General features: G+C 41.2%; 1 protein-coding gene across 1 annotated transcript in view; it reads right to left on the bottom strand.

The window, feature by feature from the left end:
• LOC121293232 (A disintegrin and metalloproteinase with thrombospondin motifs 20-like) overlaps positions 1 to 20,846 on the bottom strand; it is a 440,993-nt gene that overhangs the window by 156,041 nt on the left and 264,106 nt on the right. Inside the window, exons 25-28 of the mRNA XM_041216086.1 lie at positions 17,806 to 17,970; positions 11,746 to 12,027; positions 10,453 to 10,614; positions 9,336 to 9,512 (exon numbers count right to left, since the gene is read on the bottom strand). Of these exons, the coding sequence (XP_041072020.1) occupies positions 9,336 to 9,512; positions 10,453 to 10,614; positions 11,746 to 12,027; positions 17,806 to 17,970 (786 nt within the window). The remainder of the gene's footprint in view (positions 1 to 9,335; positions 9,513 to 10,452; positions 10,615 to 11,745; positions 12,028 to 17,805; positions 17,971 to 20,846) is intronic.

Below are 20,846 nucleotides of genomic sequence, written 5' to 3'. Positions count from 1 at the left end.
AGGCACCCAGATTATGGAAGGCCTGAGGTGACAGTGAGGTGGGCAAATCAGAGGCCCCTCCGCCAGCGATCTGGCGTGTTTCCTGTGAATGTGTTATTAATGCGCCGATAATGGGACGAAACGATGTGAAAATCCATTGTGGCCAGCATGTAAAATGACTTTTTTCATGACCGCTGCAGCACTTAGTGCAAATTTGGGTCAATTCCACCCCACGTGGATGCATCTTTCCCTTGGGTCCTGACCCAAGTCTTGCTCCTGTCCACCACCCCTGGCATTAGCGTCAGGACAGAAACTATCCTCAATCATTCAAATGAAGCCCAGGCCTCAAGCTGACCTCCCCCACAGAAGGGGAGGTGGGGGGATTCCCTCCCCTTCCACAGTCCTGCTTGTCCTCAGTTAAAATCAATCCCTACATCTCAGTGAGACAGACAGTAGTTGTGAGGGGGGGAGGGTTGTTTCCACAGAGATTTAGAGCTTCATTAATATGCTGCTGTCAGTAATTCTCTCATATATTGTAAGAACAACATAAGACAACCATCTTAAATGATCTGAAGGCAAACAAATGTTTCAGGCTATGTTTCTGTCATGGTTCAGAGCAATTTTCTCAGTAGACATTCTGAGAAGATGGATATTATGCAACATTCATCTTACTTAAAAAGCATCACATATCAAATTCCCAGCCGTATTCATGACGTTTCATGGTGTTTTGGCCTCTCTTGGGTTACAGTAAAAAACATATTTAATTGATAACACACCAAAATAGATGATCTTATTGAAGACAACATTACAAATGCCATATTTTCCTGAATGTTGCCAGGTCAGTTAAATTTTCCGCTTGACCTTTTGGCCCCAGTTATAAACGAAACAGAAGTTTCACTGGCAACACGTCTTTTCTTGCCTTCACAAATCAATTCCTATTAACTGGAGATGGTTTACTTACCCAGATATGTGCTTTGTGGGCTTCACTTTGTTGTTCAGCAATTTTAACATTTTGGTCTAGCAAAGGAATGCTGCCTAATCCCAGAGCGATGCTGGTGCTGCACCGGTCTCATTAGGTTGGACCATGGCAAGTTGGTCTGCCGTTCTCATTTGGTGAGTTTTGGTGAGTTGTTAGGGACTAGCCACAGTTCTAGAGGCAGTTCACTGGTAACGAAGCAAGAGTGAATCCAGTGGCTCAGGTACTGGCTGAGAGCCTCAGTTAAGTCCAGCAATTAAGGAGAGTGCAGGTAGATGGAAAAGATACCCATTCCAAACCAGCAGGATCCACTTTAAATACGTACATCGGCCTCCAGTGATGTAGTGTAGTGATCTGCCGTTTAACCTGGAGTTCTGGCGGGGAGCAGTGACACTTTCCCTACCAGGCCAAACTTGCCAGGAGCTAGATGGTTGGCTGGAAAATGTCCAAACAGTATGTTTAAAAACATTTCTAAGTTTCCTCGGGGGCCAGGGAGAACAGAATTGCTTCTTCGGGCACCACAAGGAAAGCTTGGGCCTTCTCTCTACCTTGGTTCCCTCAATTGTGAGTGACATTGACCCCCGGAGGCAACAGCATAAAACATTTCGTGTACAAGATAAAACACTCTAGTAAGGAATGCCACGAAATGTTGCCTACTAACCTCTTCTACATTTACTACTGGCCCTTACTAACCTCCCACATTGTTATATCCCGATAGCCCTGTGAACACCACCATCTGCAAGTTCCCCTCCAAGCCACACACCATCCTGACTTGAAACTTTATCGCCATTGCTTCACTGTCGCTAGTCAAAATCCTGGAACTCCCTCCTTCCTAATAGCACTCTGGGTGTACCTACACCACATGGACTGCAGTGGTTCAAGAAGGTGGTTGTCACCTTCTCAAGGATAATTAGGGATGGGCAATAAATGCTGGCCTAGTCAGTGACACCAACATCCCATAAAAGAATTTTTAAAATAGTCAGTTCGTGAGGGTAAATCCAAAGCCAATCTTCACTTGAAACAGATTTATTCACAGGGTGAAATGTTACAGGCATATACCTCCTGACTCCATTCTATTCTTGTGTCAGTAAGTGTCTCTTTATATGTGCTCAAGTAATCATCTAATCAATACCAAAACAGAATTACCTGGAAAAACTCAGCAGGTCTGGCAGCATCGGCAGAGAAGAAAAGAGTTGACGTTTTGAGTCCTCATGACCCTTCAACAGAACTGAGTGAATAAAGCTAATCAATACCCTTCATCTGTATATACTTAAATTCAAATAATACAATTAACACTACAAAACCCACACTCCAATATGTTCAGACTGCAACCTATTCTTTTATATAGCTTTGGGCTACTAATACTTTCAAAGGGCTTTCCATACACTAACATCACTTAAGGATATACTGGAAAGGCTGCAGGTTGCCTATCCTATCCACTAGCAAGTGACCACCCATCATGCCAGTATGGACGTGGTGAGTCAAATAGCCTCCTTCTGTGCTGCCTATGACTCTCATCTTGATGTAGGTGTTCCTTTAACTTACAACCTGTCAAAACAACTTCCCTGCTGAAATGACTAGAGACCACATAATACAAGGGAACAGAACTGGATTGCAGGAGAATTGAATTGTTACAAATAACAAGTCTTTGATTCCACTGGGAGGAGGGCTAGCCATCTTGGTATACAACAGAATGGAGAAGGGTAAAGCTCAGGTGGTATCACCTTATTATGCTTTATCTCCTTTGTCACTCACTTCTAATAGGTATACACACAATCACACATCAGTGTATCAAACAACGCAGTGTTCTTTTTGCGTGGTAAATACTGACTTTCTGCACAGCTTCATCCTTCTTCAATGGGGCAAATATTGCATCATATAGAAGGTAAGTGCCTTTACAGGCATCACATGTAATCTTCTGGACTGGTTTAGATCACCTGATGGAGCCAGAGAGGAATTTTCTAGAGCAGTTTTTTTCCCTTATCGGTCCTGGGTTTTTCTCTGTTTTTTCACCCCTTCGAGGTAGTTGTGTGGCTGTGGGATGATGGAAGTGTCTAGACATGATGCTCTCATCGTCATGAGTGTGTGGCAGGCTTGAAGAACCAGTTGGTCTTTCCCTGTCTGTCATTTTCATATACTTATATAATCACAATGCACAGCACAGGAAGTGGTGGGGGCTAAAGATGAAGACCCAGTTGCCTGTCGTCAATGAGCCCTCTTAATCTGGGAAATACAGCAGTCAGTAATGGTGCAATCAGTAATGGTAGTAAAGGCAGTCAGTAATGGTGCAATCAGTAATGGTAGTAAAGGCAGTCAGTAATGGTTCAATCAGTAATGGTAGTAATGGCAGTCAGTAATGGTGCAATCAGTAATGGTAGTAAAGGCAGTCAGTAATGGTGCAATCAGTAATGGTATTAATGGCAGTCAGTAATGGTGCAATCAGTAATGGTAGTAAAGGCAGTCAGTAATGGTGCAAACAGTAATGGTATTAATGGCAGTCAGTAATGGTGCAATCAGTAATGGTAGTAAAGGCAGTCAGTAATGGTGCAATCAGTAATGGTAGTAATGGCAGTCAGTAATGGTTCAATCAGTAATGGTAGTAATGGCAGTCAGTAATGGTGCAATCAGTAATGGTAGTAATGGCAGTCAGTAATGGTGCCATCAATAATGGTAGTAAAGGCAGTCAGTAATGGTTCAATCAGTAATGGTAGTAAAGGCAGTCAGTAATGGTGCAATCAGTAATGGTAGTAATGGCAGTCAGTAATGGTGCAATCAGTAATGGTAGTAAAGGCAGTCAGTAATGGTGCAATCAGTAATGGTAGTAAAGGCAGTCAGTAATGGTTCAATCAGTAATGGTAGTAAAGGCAGTCAGTAATGGTGCAATCAGTAATGGTAGTAATGGCAGTCAGTAATGGTGCAATCAGTAATGGTAGTAAAGGCAGTCAGTAATGGTGCAATCAATAATGGTAGTAAAGGCAGTCAGTAATGGTGCAATCAGTAATGGTAGTAATGGCAGTCAGTAATGGTGCAATCAGTAATGGTAGTAATGGCAATCAGTAATGGTAGTAATGGCAGTCAGTAATGGTGCAATCAGTAATGGTAGTAATGGCAGTCAGTAATGGTGCAATCAGTAATGGTATTAATGGCAGTCAGTAATGGTGCAATCAGTAATGGTATTAATGGCAGTCAGTAATGGTGCAATCAGTAATGGTAGTAAAGGCAGTCAGTAATGGTGCAATCAGTAATGGTAGTAAAGGCAGTCAGTAATGGTGCAATCAGTAATGGTAGTAATGGCAGTCAGTAATGGTTCAATCAGTAATGGTAGTAAAGGCAGTCAGTAATGGTTCAATCAGTAATGGTAGTAAAGGCAGTCAGTAATGGTGCAATCAGTAATGGTAGTAATGGCAGTCAGTAATGGTGCAATCAGTAATGGTAGTAAAGGCAGTCAGTAATGGTGCAATCAATAATGGTAGTAAAGGCAGTCAGTAATGGTGCAATCAGTAATGGTAGTAATGGCAGTCAGTAATGGTGCAATCAGTAATGGTAGTAATGGCAATCAGTAATGGTAGTAATGGCAGTCAGTAATGGTGCAATCAGTAATGGTATTAATGGCAGTCAGTAATGGTGCAATCAGTAATGGTAGTAAAGGCAGTCAGTAATGGTGCAATCAGTAATGGTAGTAATGGCAGTCAGTAATGGTGCAATCAGTAATGGTATTAATGGCAGTCAGTAATGGTGCAATCAGTAATGGTAGTAATGGCAGTCAGTAATGGTGCAATCAGTAATGGTAGTAAAGGCAGTCAGTAATGGTGCAATCAGTAATGGTAGTAAAGGCAGTCAGTAATTCTGCAATCAGTAATGGTAGTAATGGCAGTCAGTAATGGTGCAATCCAACAGACGAGACAAAGGTGGAAAAACTGTGGGGAGTTCTTGATTGGCGTTGTTAGTACCAATCCTATGGTGCACATGTGCCGTGGGTCTCCAAGCAACAGATGGCACTGGTCTGTCACTGGTTTCAAGCTGCCCTACAGTTTTGTGGCAGCAACTGACTTTGTTGCTTGAGCTATGTGCTATAACCATAACATTGAATCCAGAGCAGGTGGTCCTTGCACAGGTGCTGCACAAAAATCAAAGGACGTGGCCTCTTAAATATAAATGGCTGCATATTGGGAATGAGGAAGAGCTGACAGGTAAAAGGCATTTCATAAAGTGGAAGCTTTTACCCAAGATACTTTCATCAGAGATCAATGAAAGAACAACTGCTTGCAGGCAATCAGCTCCCACTAACTGAGGCATGGGCCAAACCATTGAGCAATAAGCAGTCTGCAGCCTAGTGAAAATAGTTTCAACAAATGACAAATTGAAGATTTAAATAGTTTGTACCATAATAAAAACACCAGATAGATTCTACAATATTGTACTCTTTTAATATTTACAATTTGAAAATGTTTGTGAACAAAGTAATTATTTTCCATATGTCATCTAAAATAAATATTATCACTGAAGGAATGCAAAAATAAATACACTTTCAAAAAAGGATTTTAAGTGTCTTCAGCGCTGATGATGCAGCATTCACTGCAACCCATTCATTTTAGCCTACTGGTTATCTCGGATAGGCAAAGGTGGGCTTATCCATGGAGGTCTTGTTTAGAATGCCTAAGGCAAATCATGCATCACAATTTACAAGTAACAGAAAATGAAGAGTATATTAAATAGAAGCACAAGCCAACAAAAAAAAACATTGTATAGTGAACACACAGATGTTAGCAAACAAAAAACAGGAGGTCACAATGTTTGACTCGAGAAACGCTGGACAAACTGACAAAAAAGCAAATCATAATGCAAATCACACTTGCTGAATGAACAAATGGGTATTATTTGCAAACCACCATTGACAGGCTTTTGCTGGCTACTCGAACATGATACCTGGTGGACAACATGCCTTCTTCAAGTTACTTTTACATCAGCTCAATAGAATAAAACTTAAAGTAACAGTGTCTTTGTTAAAAAGCATTTTCTTAATCTTTTTCATTTGGGCCACAGTGAGTAAGGAGAGCTTCATGTTATTTTCATCATAAACACAGCAAAAACAAGAGCTACAATGCAAACAATTAGAAAGGATGGTCAAAATTCTTTTTGTGAAAATGATGCCTTTTCTTTGAGTACTTTGAGCAGATTTTTGGTTTTCCCCTTGATTAATATGAGAAGTGGTGCCACTTTTTGGATAACTACATCCCATTTGAATTCAAATATCTAAAGATCTTTGGCCAAGCCGTTGTTGATATTTCTCGATATTTGCTGATTTTTTTTATTATTCATTCACATGATGTGGGTGTCACTGGCTAAGCCAGCATTTCCCTTCCCTAATTGCCCTTGAGAAAATGATGGTGAGCTGCAGTCCATGTGGCATAGGTACACCCACAGTGCTGTTAGGAAGGAAGTTCCAGGGTTTTGACCCAGTGACAGTGAAGGAACAGTGATATGCTTCCAAGTCAGGATGGTGAATGGATTGGAGGGGACCTTCCAGATGGTGGTGTTCCTATGTGTCTGCTGCCCTTGGCTTTCTAGATGGCAGTGGTTGTAGGTTTGAAAGGTGCTGTCTAAGGAGGCTTAGTGAGTTCCTGCAGTGCATCTAGTAGATGGTACACACTGCTGCCATTGTACATTGATGCTGGAGGGAGTGAATGTTTGTGGATGGGGTGCCAATCAAGCAGGCTGCTTTGGCTTGGAAAAGAAACCTCTGAAGATCTCCGCTGCTGCTGCATAATACTAAGCTTCTTCCCTCATTCAAGAGGAAAATAATCTTCCCGTGGGTCCCCCATGCCCTCCGCAATGCTGGCCTATGAATGGGTGATAAGAGGTCAGTTTGTACACAGCAGTACACTCAAACACCTCTTATCCTTTCCAGTGAGTTAAGACTGAGCACTCAATTTCCTTAAAGGGCTCTAACATTCTGGTTTCATGATCAAAGTCCGAGCAAACTGGGAAACTTTCTGCTTACTCTGATGAGGGATAGCATATGAACATCCAAAATAGGAGCAGAAGTAGGCCATTTGGCCCCTCGAGCCTGTTCCGCCATTCATTAAGTTCATGGCTGATCTGTTTGAATTCCACATTCCCAGCTACCCCAATAACCTTTGATTCCCTTGCCTAACAAGAATCCACCTACTTCCGTCTTATAATATTCAATGATCCCACCTCCACCGCCTTCTGAGGCAGAGAGTTCCAAAGTCGCACCATCCTCTGAGAAAAAATATCTCCTCATCTCTGTCCTAAAAGGGCAACCCCTAATTTTAAAATAGCGCCCCCTAGTTCTGGACCCACCCACAAAATGAAACATCCTTTCCACATCCACCTTGTCAATACCGTTCAGCATCTTATATACTTCAATCAAGTCAATGATATTCTTGCGAGGGAAGAGGGTTAAAATCAGAAATATGAAGGACTGGAGGGTAAAAATAACCTAAAACTGCCCGACTCGAGGGATCCTGAAGAGGGATCAGAGAGCCATGTTCAGAATAAGAGATGATCAGGAAATTTTTTTTAAAAAGAATCAGATTGGGAAGGAAACAATTCAAAGCTTAAGTGAAAATATTGATCTTTGTCTTAAAAATGTAGTTCATTGATTTACAGAATCAAAGGTTGATGTAAATACAGCAAACCTGAAGCATTTTTAATGCATTTTATTTGGTAATATTTAAAGGCTAATGACATACTGGCCACCAAGGTGAAATGTCGAGTTGCCAGTAAGAGAAGCTTGCTGGAACCATAGCTTAAGAGCGACTTTCCCAATGTAACCATATAAACAAGCCAAATAAGTGACTACAACATATCCAACTGTTTGCTCAACTTCTGTATAAATAAATACGCAATATTGATCACATAACTATATATCTTAAAAGGTAAAAGAGAAAGATAAAGGTTTTGCAACACTTCCAATTAGTTTAATGAAAAGGAGCAGCTGCCTATGGTCTGTAGGAACTCCAAAGCACTGCAGTGTTGAGCATCGACAGGAAGCACAAAGGTACGGTTAAAAAGTTTCACAATGCTGGCAATAAATGAAGCACCAAAAGCTGCATCATCACAAGTGAATGGAGGTATTTTGCCATTTGTTCAATTGCACCTGGAGCAGCATGTTTAGAGGTAATAATCTGTTAATGGCTACAAACAAGTAACTGCAATGAAACTTGCAGTCACCAAGTCATTCCAATGCAGTAAAAAGAATAGTCCCTATAGTGCTGATCTGATTCTCTTCAATTTAATGTATCATGAAGCAGCATGTCCTTAATAGTCAGGTATTTCTATCCCTATGGCGGTTATAGCTTTCCTCGTGCAGATTTATGGACTACTGCCCTTGTGTGTCAGAATATTGTATATTTGCCTCTGATACTAATGGAGCATCCACCAACTGTGATTGGAGGTTCTCAGCAAGCATCAGGCCCAAAGAATGGAATCCAACTCCTAGGTGAACTTAAGAGTGTTCATCAATAATGAGATAAATACTCATCTTCCATGCGAAGTATTTTACGTATATAAGATAATAGAGCTAAGTTACTTTAATAATATTCTGCCATCCACATACAATCTGTATTTGTTATACATTGCATTAGATTCTGAAATGAGAAGAGGGTTTATTACAGCAAATCCCACATCATTTCTATTGTGCAATTTTTGTTCTTGTTGCTTTTTTGCATTCAGACCCTAAAGTGTGTCTGTGGATAGTAACAGCACCCGTCAGAAAAATAGCATTAAAAAATGTGCATAACAAAAAGGGTTTCCTCATTGCATTCATGATTAAAATAAACATTAAAGATACAGACTGTACAAAATTACACTTTCTATTATACAAATGATCTGGTTTTCATGCGTTGCCGTTTTGATCCATTGCTATTAAAAACAAACTCCCTATACACAAATTTACAAATTATTCATGGTGATTACAGGGTAACCATTAACCAAGTGAAACCAAAAGAAAACAAGTTATACATTACCATTATTTTTTTCCAGGATAAAAATGCTTCCATTCTACATCTAAAACCAGCCAGCTATTTAGTTCTATAATTAGGCATATGTGGCTATTGAAGCCAAATTCTTCAAAGGCTGTTAGTTAACAGGACTTTACTAATGCCTTTTATTAATCATAAAGCACCAACTTAGTACTTGACCTGATAATGGGACAGGCCCGTGGAATGTATCCCTGACAACAGTTTGCCTTCTAACCCCTCCCTTCTCCTTATAAAAATTTACTTGTGTGGCTATTGCTTATGTTACATTCAAAAACAAAATTAATTACATCTCCCTGCAATTAAGCATAAATGTATTATGATTCCGAGTAGATTCAGACACATACTAGAGAAAAAGAGAAAGAATACTATCGTACCGAATTCCATGGTCTCCGATGCCATGAAACACCACCAGGACAAGGATGCATGTTGCACTGTTCCCTATCTGGAGGCTTTTCCAAGATGTCACAGTTTTGGTCACTCAGTCTTTGACCGTGTGGCAGTTGGCAGATGACCAGCCTTGTTCTTGTTCCACCATTACATGGTTGTGTACACTGCACAACAATCAGAAACCATAATGAGACCTGGGCAAACAATAGGTTAACTGACAACTGCACCTGAAGGGGATGTGATCTCAAGTGTCTCAACAGGCTAAGTCCACAACATGTTGCCACCGTTGGCCTTGCAACACAAATAATTGACAACAACCAGGATTTATATAGCACCTTTAAATTTGCGAAACATTCCAATGAAGGTGCTTCACAGGAGCATTATCAAACAAAAAAATTGACAGGAGCCACCTAACAAGATGTTAGTATGGATGAGTAAAAGCTTGCTCAAACAGACAGCCTTTAAGACATTCCTTTAATCCTAAGGATAGAGTTCCAGAGCTTTTAGGGTCAAAGCATTTGAAGGCTATTTCATGATTGTGAAACACAACAACTTCAAAACTTTGATCATCTGAAAACATCATGACTAAGACAAATCAGTGCCAGGACATCTGCCTTCATAACGAAGAGGCTGTTGTGTGTAGAATCAACAGATAAGCAAGTAGGTGATAGCATTGAGTAGGAGATCTTTTAAAGATCTTTTGTTTACAAGCAGCTGTTTAAAAGCAAAAGGCACAAACAAATTTTAACAACATATCAACTAATTAGAAAGTCTGCAGGAACCTTTGGTGATTTCCTTAATGCGGAGGTGAATGGGTTTGGATAGTGAACAGCCAAACATTACAATTAGTCAGCAGGAGTCGAACCTATCTGGGGAAACTTCCACTAATTACTGGTCCATTGCTACTTAGCCATGGCTGCCGAGTGCCAAGTACAAGGGCAGCATGTCTGGATAATATTTAGGATAACAACGTGCCAACTGAGATCAATTGTGCTGTGCTTGAAAAGTAATGCTCAGAAATGAAAGGATTTGGAGCACCATTAGCACATAGTTTAAACATTAAGTAATTTCTAGAAAATGTAATTCGCTTCCCAGAATACATACCTCACCCCAGTTCCCATAATTCCAATGAGGACAGGTTCCAGCATCGCAGTGCCTGGTCTCTGCAGGTTTTGCTCTCTCGTCACAGTAGTTGGCAGTACGTCCTTCTGCATCTTGGCAGACTACCACTCGACGCTGAAATCCACCTGTGCAAGTGCTTGAGCACTGAAATATTTTGTTTGTCAATAAGCAACTCTGGAAAACCATTTAAACTTTAGGGTTTTAAATCAATGGCTGAGTTCTTCTGACAGGATTCTTACTCCATTTGGACTTAAGATTTCTGACCTGCACATAGAAGTTTTAAAAACAATTAGGATGTAATTTTTGTGTTTTCAGCTGGTGGAGGGAACCCAAATCTGCCGATTTGTGCATCATGGAAGTGTGGTGCACACAACCCATGAATTTCCATTCAAAGGCTAACATGGCAGTACACTTCTGATTTCTGGATATGCGGAATGCCAAGTGAGGCTTCCCACAATTAGTATGAATTTGGAAAATTATCCTTTGATGTAAACACACGTGGGAATATTTTCTATTATTCAGTATTGTTGGTTCATTATAAAGTGGTCTTGGAAAGTAGAGAAATGAATATGCTTTATAGTCCTTATGAACTGTTTAATCAACTGGTTAATGCATGGCAGTTTGGGAAAAGGATGAACAGCAACAATAACTGGTATTTACATAGTGCCTTTAAAATGGCAAAAATCCAAGGCACTTCACAGGAGCATTATCAAACAAAAGTTTAAATCAAGCCACATAAAGAGGTATTAGGGATAGATGACCAAACGCTTGGTCCCAAAGCTGTGAATGAGATATTCAGGAAAGGTCAAGAGTTGTCCTAAATGCTTCTAACTGTTCTTATTCACTATGACTCTATCTCTAGACAGAAGTCAGCTTCTTTTATAAGCTTTCTTTAAATGCTTTTAGAATCACTTGATATTGTGAATAAAAAAGCAGTGACTGACAATTTCTGTGCTCACCCAGCTTTGGAAAATACTTTATAATTTGAGGACTCATTATCACTTGCTTCTTGCAGTGCTGTGTTTACACTGAAATAGGAGTAGACTATTCAGTACCCTGAGCCTGTTCCAATATTAAATTTTCTCATAGCTGATCTGTATCTTAACTCTATTTACCACCTTGCTTTTGTAACCCTTAATAAACTTCCCTGACAAAAAATCTATCGATCTCAGCTTTGAAATTTTCAATTTTTCTGAAATGTCCTTCTTGGAAAAATAAAGAACTCACAATTGACTCTGTTCACCAAAATGTCTTTTAGCTATGCACGTCACTTACTGCTCCCCAAGGTCCTGTCCTCCACTGGCTCCCTCTTGAAGGGCTGTTCCACATGTTCTGGCTGGTCACATCCTGGGAGGGATAGTCCGCATAGGGCTGTGGATAGTCATGTTGTGGGAAGTGTGCAGGGTAGTCGTGTTGGTGGCATGGGGACACATTGCATTCTTGCTCCTGAGATGGCCTCTCTGTGGCATCACACTCACTCTCTTCTGTGATTTGATGGTGGTAGCTAGTGCAGACAACCTGACGGGTTACCCTCCCAGAGCCACAACTGACCGAGCACTGCAGATAAAAGAAATAAAGAAGCAATTATCAATGTTTGTGCATTAACAATGAGAAATTAGCTCCATTTGCAGCTTTGTAAAGATGCTTTCTAAAGTCCTTTCATATCATGTTGTATTCTTCACATGTTATAATCTGAAATGCACCGCACGGATAATGGAAGCAGATTCTATAGTCATTTTCACAGATTCACACAGAATATAAAGCACAGATATTGACCATTCTACGTTAGTGTTCATACGCCACACAAGCCTCCTCCCATTCCATCTACTTCAGTCGCAGCCTTTCAACATATCTTACTATTCCCTTTACTCTCATGTACTTGTCTAGCTTTCATTTGAAAACATCAAAGCCATCTTCAACCACTTTCTAACCACTGAGTGAAGAAATTTCTTCTCGTTTCCACATTGATTTATTCATAATTATCTTTATTTATGGCCCCTGAATTCGGATTCTCCCACAAGGAGTAAAAGTCTCTGCCTCTATCCTGTCTAATCCATTCATAATTTTCAAGCCCTCTATTAGGTCTCCACCAGGCCTTCCCTTTCTTAAAAACAACCTTTCCCAATAGCTGTAATCACTCAGCTCCGGTACCATTCTTGTAAACCTTTTTTTGCACTTTATCCATGGCTTTGATGTATTTTTATAGTATGGAAACTAGAAATGTGCTTAGTACAGCAAGTTTTGCCTGACCAGGGTCTTATACAAGTTTAACACAGATTTACTAGCTTTGAATTCTATATCCCTTTAAATAATACTCAATGGCTTGTTAGCTTTTTGTTTACCGACCTGAGATGCTGTTTTTAATTATTTATTCACCTGTATTGCTATCCCTGTGTCCTTTCACCCCATTCAGTTTCTTATTTTCTAAGGTATAGGTAGTGTTTCTGTTTTTTCCATCAAAGTGCATCACCTCACATTCATTTATGTTAAAGTTTATTTGCCACTTAGCTGCGCAGACTGCAAGCTTTCTAAAGCTTTCATATCATGTTGTATTCTTCTTTAGTGTTAGCTCTGGCCCCCAGTTTGTTATCATCTGCAAATTTTGATGTTGAGTTACTCATTCCTAAATCCAAAACACTACTGTAAGTTTTGAATAACAGGGGTCCCAGCACGGAGCCTTGTGGAACACCACTTCCTACCTTCCTCCAATCCGGATAAACTACACTTTACCCTGACTCCCTGCTATCCACTTTTTTAGCTGGTTTTGCCATCTATTCAATTCTTTGTCCCCGACTCCACATGCCTTGAGTTTTATCCTGAGTTTACCGAAGGCCTTTTTAATTCCAAGTATCCAACAGTTTAATGTCTACTTTTTTCTGCTACGTCTTCAAAGAATTTGATCTGGTTAGTGAAGGATGAGTTAGCCTTTTACAGTAATATGTTGATTATTTTTTCATGTCAAGTTTTGATTCTAAATGTTCTTCTATCTTTTCGAACAGATTCCAGTGTTTTTCTGTTCACTGATGTTAAGTTGATTGGCTATCATTCCCAGGTTTTATTCCCGCTCCACTCATGTAAAGAAGGAAACAGGAGATGGGTATCTGCTTGAAAAGGAGGAATGTGTAGGGATTTAGAAACAGAGTGGGGGAAGTGGCACTAATCGGTAGCTCTTTCAAAGAGCTGGCAGCGGAGCTGGTAGTATGGGCTAAATAGCCTCCTTCCATGCTTAAGATTCTATACTAAGCCATACATAGAAGGTCGGAGGTCCCGTTTTCCATCTTTCCTACGTTAGCTGAAATTTTTAGGGTGCTACAAATGGCCTCACCATCATTAAACCAGGAAGGGTAAAATTCACCCAGGGCTCCTTCTGCTGAAGGCAGCTCAGAAACTGCTGCAGCTACATACGCCCACTCTGTTTGGATGCAATTGTGCTCGTTTGTGGTGCCTTCCAAGGTGAAATAGTCAGCTGTTGTCCAATCCTCAGGTCTGTTGTTTTTTTTTTAGCCAATTTGTATGCCTCTTCCTTGGATCTAATAACCTCTCTAATTTCCCTTGTAAGCCACAGTTTGGCCATCTTTCCTGTTTTACTTTTGCGCCAGACAGGAATAAACAATTGTTGCAGTTCACCCATGCGCTCTTTGAATGTTTGCCATTGCCTATCCACCGTCAAAACTTTAAGTAACGTTTCCCAATCCATCATAGCTAACTCGTGCCTCATACCATCGTAGTTTCCTTTATTAAGATTCAAGACCCAAGTCTCAGAATCAACTACGTCACTCTCCATCTTGATGAAGAATTCTATCATATTATGGTTGTTCATCCCCAAGGGGCCTCGCACAACTAGATTGCCAATTATCCCTTTCTCATTACACAATACCTAGTCTAGGATGGCCTGTTCTCTAGTTGGTTCCTCAACGTATTGGTCCAGAAAAACATCCCGTGTACACTCCAGGAATTCCTCCTCTATGGTATTGTTAGTAATTTGATTTGCCCAATCTATATGAAGATTAAGTCACCCATAATTACAGATGTTCCTTTATTGCATCCGTCTCTAATTTCCTGTTAAATGCCATTCCCAACATCACCACTACAGTTTGGGGGTCTATATATAACCTCCACTAATGTTTTTTGAACCTTAGTGTTTCTCAGCTCTACCCATACAGATTCCACATTGTTGGAGCTAATATCTTTCCTCATTATTGCATTAATTTCCTCTTTAACCAGCAATGCAACTCTTTTTGTCTGTCCTTCCTAAATACTGAATACCCCTGGATGTTCAGTTCCAAGCCCTGGTTACCCTGCAGCCATGTCTCAAAGCTTTTTTTCTTGCACTCATCAGGACAATTTGGAAGAAAATAACCATGTCAGGGGAATGAACATATTTATACTGTATGAAAATAGACTACTGAATGGTTGGCAAGTGGACTCTGATTGGTAGATGCATTGCCAAGGAGAATGCGCCAGTTGATGGTGACTTACAGTTAACTGCTGAGCATTGTTTGAAATTTAAACCAGGCAGCTTGACTCTGGTTGGCCAAGACATTGTCCTGGAGAATGAACCATTAAATGGCTGTGACTTATTTTCTTTAGCTTAAATAGGTGCAATGTGTGTACACATGTTATTTCTGTCTGCATCAAACAGAGCCCTGTGTATTTATATATGTAACTTCCAATATATGCAAATGTGCCACACTGTGAGCCTGACTGACAATCTTAAATTGGTTGGCAGCATAATTCTTAGTACACCAAGGATTATTTAGCAAATGTTGTCCAATCGCAGAATTACATCTAATGTTGAGTTTTGCAAGCACAGGCTGATTGGGTACTGTCTGTATCTCGTCCATTGCGAACAGCTGAAGGGATATGCTGTTTGATACGATTCCCCCAATCTTTGGGATGTATGGCCTACATACCTAGCATCATATTGACACTGAAAGTCTTACACCACATTACCCATTTGTGTAATAGGCAGAACGTCTTTATTGGTTTTGGAAAGTGGACTCTGATTGGTTGAGGCATTGCCAAGGAGAATGCACCAGTTGATGGTGACTGACAGTTAACTGCTGAGCATTGTTTGAAATTTAAACCAGGAAGCTTGACTCTGTTTGGTCAAGACATTGCCCAGGAGAATGAACCATTAAATGGCTGTTAGTGGCAAATACCACTTGTGTTTCTACTGGATAGTAGCAGCGTGACACAGCTAGCTTCACTTATTGCTCCTAAGGCTTGCTGCGGCTGTGTATGTATGGGCTGCCCAAGACACACAAAAGTGATGTCCTTCTATGCCCTATCTTATTTATGACCAGTTCCGCACAGCACGAATTGACCAAATGGTTGGGTGAATTGTTATAAACAATTTTAAGCAAGTTTTCCAGGTATATGGTGAAGGAATCCTTCATAATTGTGAAGACCAGGATTTACATATCGATAGCAATGCTGTGTCCATGTGCTCATTTGACATTGCTAGCCTATTTACCAATGTTCCACTTAAAGAAGCCATAGATACTTGCGCTGCAGCACTATATCATGGTTATCTAGACCAGCCATCATTGAGTGAATCAGTATTCATTGAGCTTATGAACTCTGAAACTCACGCAGTTGAGTGCAGCTTTCATGACACCCTGTATGCCCAAATAGATGCTGTTGCCATGGGACCCCTCTAGGCCCAGCTCTCACAAACATCTTTGTTGGGTTCCATCAGAAACGTATCTTTGTTGGAATGACACCTAACCTCCTACCCCTTGCATATTTTCAATAGGTGGGTGATATGTTTGCTTTTTTAAATCTGCAGCTACATGTAATAATTTCCTTGCATGTCTTAATGGGCTCAATTCTGCGCTCAAATTCATCTTTGAAATGGAGCAGCCAAATTAACTTCCTTCCCTTGATGTACTAGTTGAGAAATCTGCCAGAAGGTTCTTTACCATGGTCTACTCCACAAGCCTACCTTCACTGATCACTATATACGTAGGGATTCTTACAGTTCCATGCGCTAAAAGATTGACCTTATCAGCAACCTTGTAAATAGGGCCCAACCTATTTGCTCAGCATGCAAGCTTAATGCAGAAATAGGGCGTATCAAAGACACCCTGCAGGATAATGGCTACTCTGATCAGATCATTTCATGCTGTATATCATGCAAACTCATGAATATGTCTAAAACTGTCACTTTTGGCCCTGAAAAGTGCCCAGCCTATCCAGATTACCCTAGGAGGGCAAGGTATCTCAAAAATGTGAGCAACAGGTAAAGCAGGTGTGTCATGGTGCTACTATGCAGTAGCAACATGAGTGATATTCACCACTAACAGGATGCTGCTGTCAAGCCAAAAAGACATTCTGCCTATCACACAAATGAGTAATGTAGGGTGTCAATTTCAGTGCCTGTGTGCTGCGAGGTATGTAGACCGTATGTCCCAAAGACTAGCGGATCATTATCAAACAGCATATCCCTTTGCAACGGACAAGGTATGGGCTGTACCCAACCAGCCTGTGCTTGCAAACACAGTGTGCAACATTAGATGTGATTTCGCGACTGGACATTTGCTAAATAATCCTCAGTGTGCTAAGAATTATGCTGACAACCAATTTAAGATTGTCAGTCAGGCTTGCTACAGGAAGCTACTTATATTAGTACACAGGGCCCTGTTCGTTACAGACAGAAAGAACACATACACACATTGCACCTGTTTCAGCTAAACAAAATAAGTGACAGCCATTTGTTGGTTCATTCCCCAGGGCAATGTCTTGACCAACCAGAGTCAAGCTGCCTGGTTTAAATTTCAAACAAAGTGAGTCACCATCAATTTGTGCATTCTCTTTGGCAATGCGTCTATCAATCAGTGTTCATGTGCTAACCAATCAAGTCTCTTTTTATACAGTATAAATACGTTGTTTCCCTTAACATTGGTATTTTCTTATGAATTGTCCTGATGAGTGCAAGGTGAAAAGCTTCGACAAAAAAAATCTTTTTTTCAGCATACTCAGAACAAGAAATATTTTACCCCTGAAAATAGCCTGTCCACCCTCTTCATGATATGTGCTGAGGTTTCCTCCATAACCATTAAAAAAAGGGCAAAATTGAGAAAAGGACAGCCATCACAAGTGATTCTGTGCTCTCCAGCCAAGAAAATGGTGTCAACGATAGGGCAATAACATTGTAGGCCCCACCCTCTGACCACAAATCCACGTGAACAAAGCCTGCCCAATGGCAATGTGGAATCGCATCTCTAGTTGTCATGGTTATTTATGTGTCAGCTCTTTGACCTGTCCATAATAAAATGCCATGCAGGTTTTCCAGTAATAATGTTCCCTAATAGCAGAAGCTGGAGCACTTACAGAAGACCAGTCCCCAGCATGCCATTGTCCACAGGGACTGAAGCACGTTGATGTCTCAGGAGGGCGAGGTAAGTGGGCACAGAATGATTCATCGGCAATGCCACCCTGAGCATCTCTGCAGCTGACGTAACGAGCACGCACTCCTTCCCCACAGGTAACGGAACACTGGAACAGTGACAGATTTCCAAGTTTCAAAAAACAAATCATTTCAGCCTTAAAATTACTGCTTACATTTTCAACCACGGCAAAAGAAACATTAGGAAAATACAACAAAAAACCATTCCATCTTAAGTTCATGCATTTACATTGGTACACAAAGACTCATGGAAAGGGGCTCATAAACTTTACAAGAACTCATAAATGTCACCTGCAATATGTCTCCTCAATGTTTACATGAACAATAATATTCCTATTCCATTACTTTTATAAAATCATGCTGAAATACAGAACTTAATAAAACTAGAAAAACCTAATCATTTATTTGAGCGGCACTTCAATGTTATTGACATACAGTCTACTGGTTAGAAAATTGTTGCATTTGTATTATAACAGCTGGATCTCCACTGGTGATGCAGGTCGTACTGGAAGATTGTCAATAAATTGGTGAGAGACAGCAGCGTAAGTTGCATTGATACATCTCTGGACAGAAGGCTGCAGTAACTTGTAAGTATCCTGGGAGGAGCTGCAGGCATATAAGGAGGGGTATCGAAACCTCAGCAGTGCTTACCCTGTGCTGTTGTTTAGCCACAGATCTCTGTTCAGCAGATAACACACATAGATGCCTCTCTGCTCAACTGACAGTTCTCCTCTGTCATTCACGGATAACTATGCCTGGACATGAAGATACTGTATAGCTGCAGAATGGTAGTTACAGATCGCCCACTTGCAATGCCAGTGGATACGCTTGGCATCCTTTCCTTGCTCTTAATCCTCATCAACCAAACTGCCGAGGAGGGGAGGACTAAAACCAATTCTCAAAGCCTTCATTGGAAAAAAGAAAATGAACTGCAAATGTCCCTTTACAACATGAGAGCGGGACTTGCCTGAATATCCATTTTAACTGCCTGAGATTAGTGGTACAGGGCAGAAGATCGTAATTTCCTGTCTCATTGTGCCCTTACTTGAATGCCATCTACATACGCTGATAGAAAATTACAGTATGGCAGGAGGCCATTCAACCCATCATCCTCATGCTGGCTCTTTGGAAGCCGATTTGTGCTTCGTCCCATGTGCCTGCTTTTTGTCCCTAACCCCGAAAGTACTTCATTCTCAAATACCTGTCCAATTCCCTTTTAAAATGATTTATCAAATCAGTTCCCACCACCTTTCAGGGAGGTCCAGATCTTGGCTACATCATTTGCGAAAAAAATTCTCATCTCCCCTCTTAACCTTCACCAATTATTTTAAACGTATTTTCTTTGGTTATTGACCTTCTCATTGGAGAATGGTTTTTCCCTATCTTCTCTATCAAAGCCTCTCACATCTTGAAAACATTTATTATGCCGCCTGTTAACTTTCTCTGTCCCAAGGAGAATAACCCTAGTTTTTCCAACCTCCCTCATCCCCGGTAACATCCTGGTAAAGCTTCTCTGTACCCTTTCCAGGACCTTTCCTGAAGTTTGTTACCCAGGGCCTGCCCATAATACTAATTAGCTACTGACTTCATCCCTCTCCCTGGCAAGTGTTTGAGGCTGAATCAGATTGTTTCTAATCTTGGGGGAGGATTCTCCCCTCGTCAGGCGGGTGCTGTGAGCGGACCCAGGAACAGCCTCAAGACCGGCTGCCGCCTGTGATGAGGCTTTGCCAGTTAACAGCCAACCAGCGTGAAAGAGACGCTGAGAGCCTCGGCGCTGCTGGGGTGAGGGGTAGGAGGAGTGCAAGTATTGAAGTGTGCGTATGCGTGGGGGAGCGCACACTGACCCCTTCCTGAAGGCACAGAGCTGCCTCAGGGAGCTAGAGGATTTTGAAATGAAAAATAAACTTTTTACAGATAATGTAAACACGTCCCCACATGTGACTCAGTGACATGAGGAGGGACATGTCAAAAAGGATGTTTAAATTTTTTTTATTGTGTTTTTCAGTAAGCGTTAGAAACCTCATCCCGGCCGTGGATGAGATTTTGTTCAAAATGCAAAGGCTGCCTGGCCTATTCGCCCGCCCCCGTCAACCAAGTGGTTGAGTGAGCAACGAAAAATGCAACTTTATTAGTTACTTAAGGGCCTTAATAGTCCTCTTAATTGGCGGAGGGCGCGCTGCCACCTCTCGCCCGTGCCTGCCAACTGAAAGATCGCGAGATTGCGCGATGACGTCGGGGCACTTGCCTGACATCATCGTGCACTATTTCCACTCCCGCTCGGGTTGGACGTGCTCCCACCCACGGGACGCAACATTCTGCCCTTGATATCCTATTTGACCCTGAGATGAGCTTCTAAACCCATACCCTATACCATCTATTTCCAATTCTGTAACATTGCCTGACTCCGCCCTGCCTCAGCACATCTGCTGCTCAAACGCTCACACATGCCTTTGTTACCGCTAGATTAGGTTACTCCAATGCACTCCTGGCTGGTCTCCCACATTCTACCCTCTGTCAACTTGGCCACCAAAACTTTGCTGCTCGTGTCTTTACTCACCCCTCTGCTTGCTGACCTACATTAGTTCTGGATTAAGCATTGCCGCATTTTGAAAATTCTCATCCTTGTTTTCAAATTCCTCTATGGCTTTACTCCTCCCTCTGTCTGCAATCTTCTCCAGTCTCACATCCCTCTGAGATATCTAGGCTCATCTAATTCTGGCCGCTTGAGCATCCCTGATTTGAATTGTTCCATCTTTGGTGGCAGAGTTTTCAGTTACCTAGACCCCAAGCTTTGGAATATGCTCCTTACACCTCTCTCCTCCTTTAGGAACTCCTTAAAAACAACCTTTTTGATCAAGGTTTTATCCAACTGCCTTAATATCACCTTAAATGGCTCAATGCCAAATCTTAGCTTCATACCCCACTATGAAGCACCTTGGGATGTTAAAGGCACTATATAAATGCA

The sequence above is a fragment of the Carcharodon carcharias genome, chromosome 21 (genome assembly GCF_017639515.1).
Source record: "Carcharodon carcharias isolate sCarCar2 chromosome 21, sCarCar2.pri, whole genome shotgun sequence".
Taxonomy (NCBI): domain Eukaryota; kingdom Metazoa; phylum Chordata; class Chondrichthyes; order Lamniformes; family Lamnidae; genus Carcharodon; species Carcharodon carcharias.
Note: the sequence above shows the minus strand (reverse complement) of the source record. Positions and strands in the feature narration are given on the sequence as shown.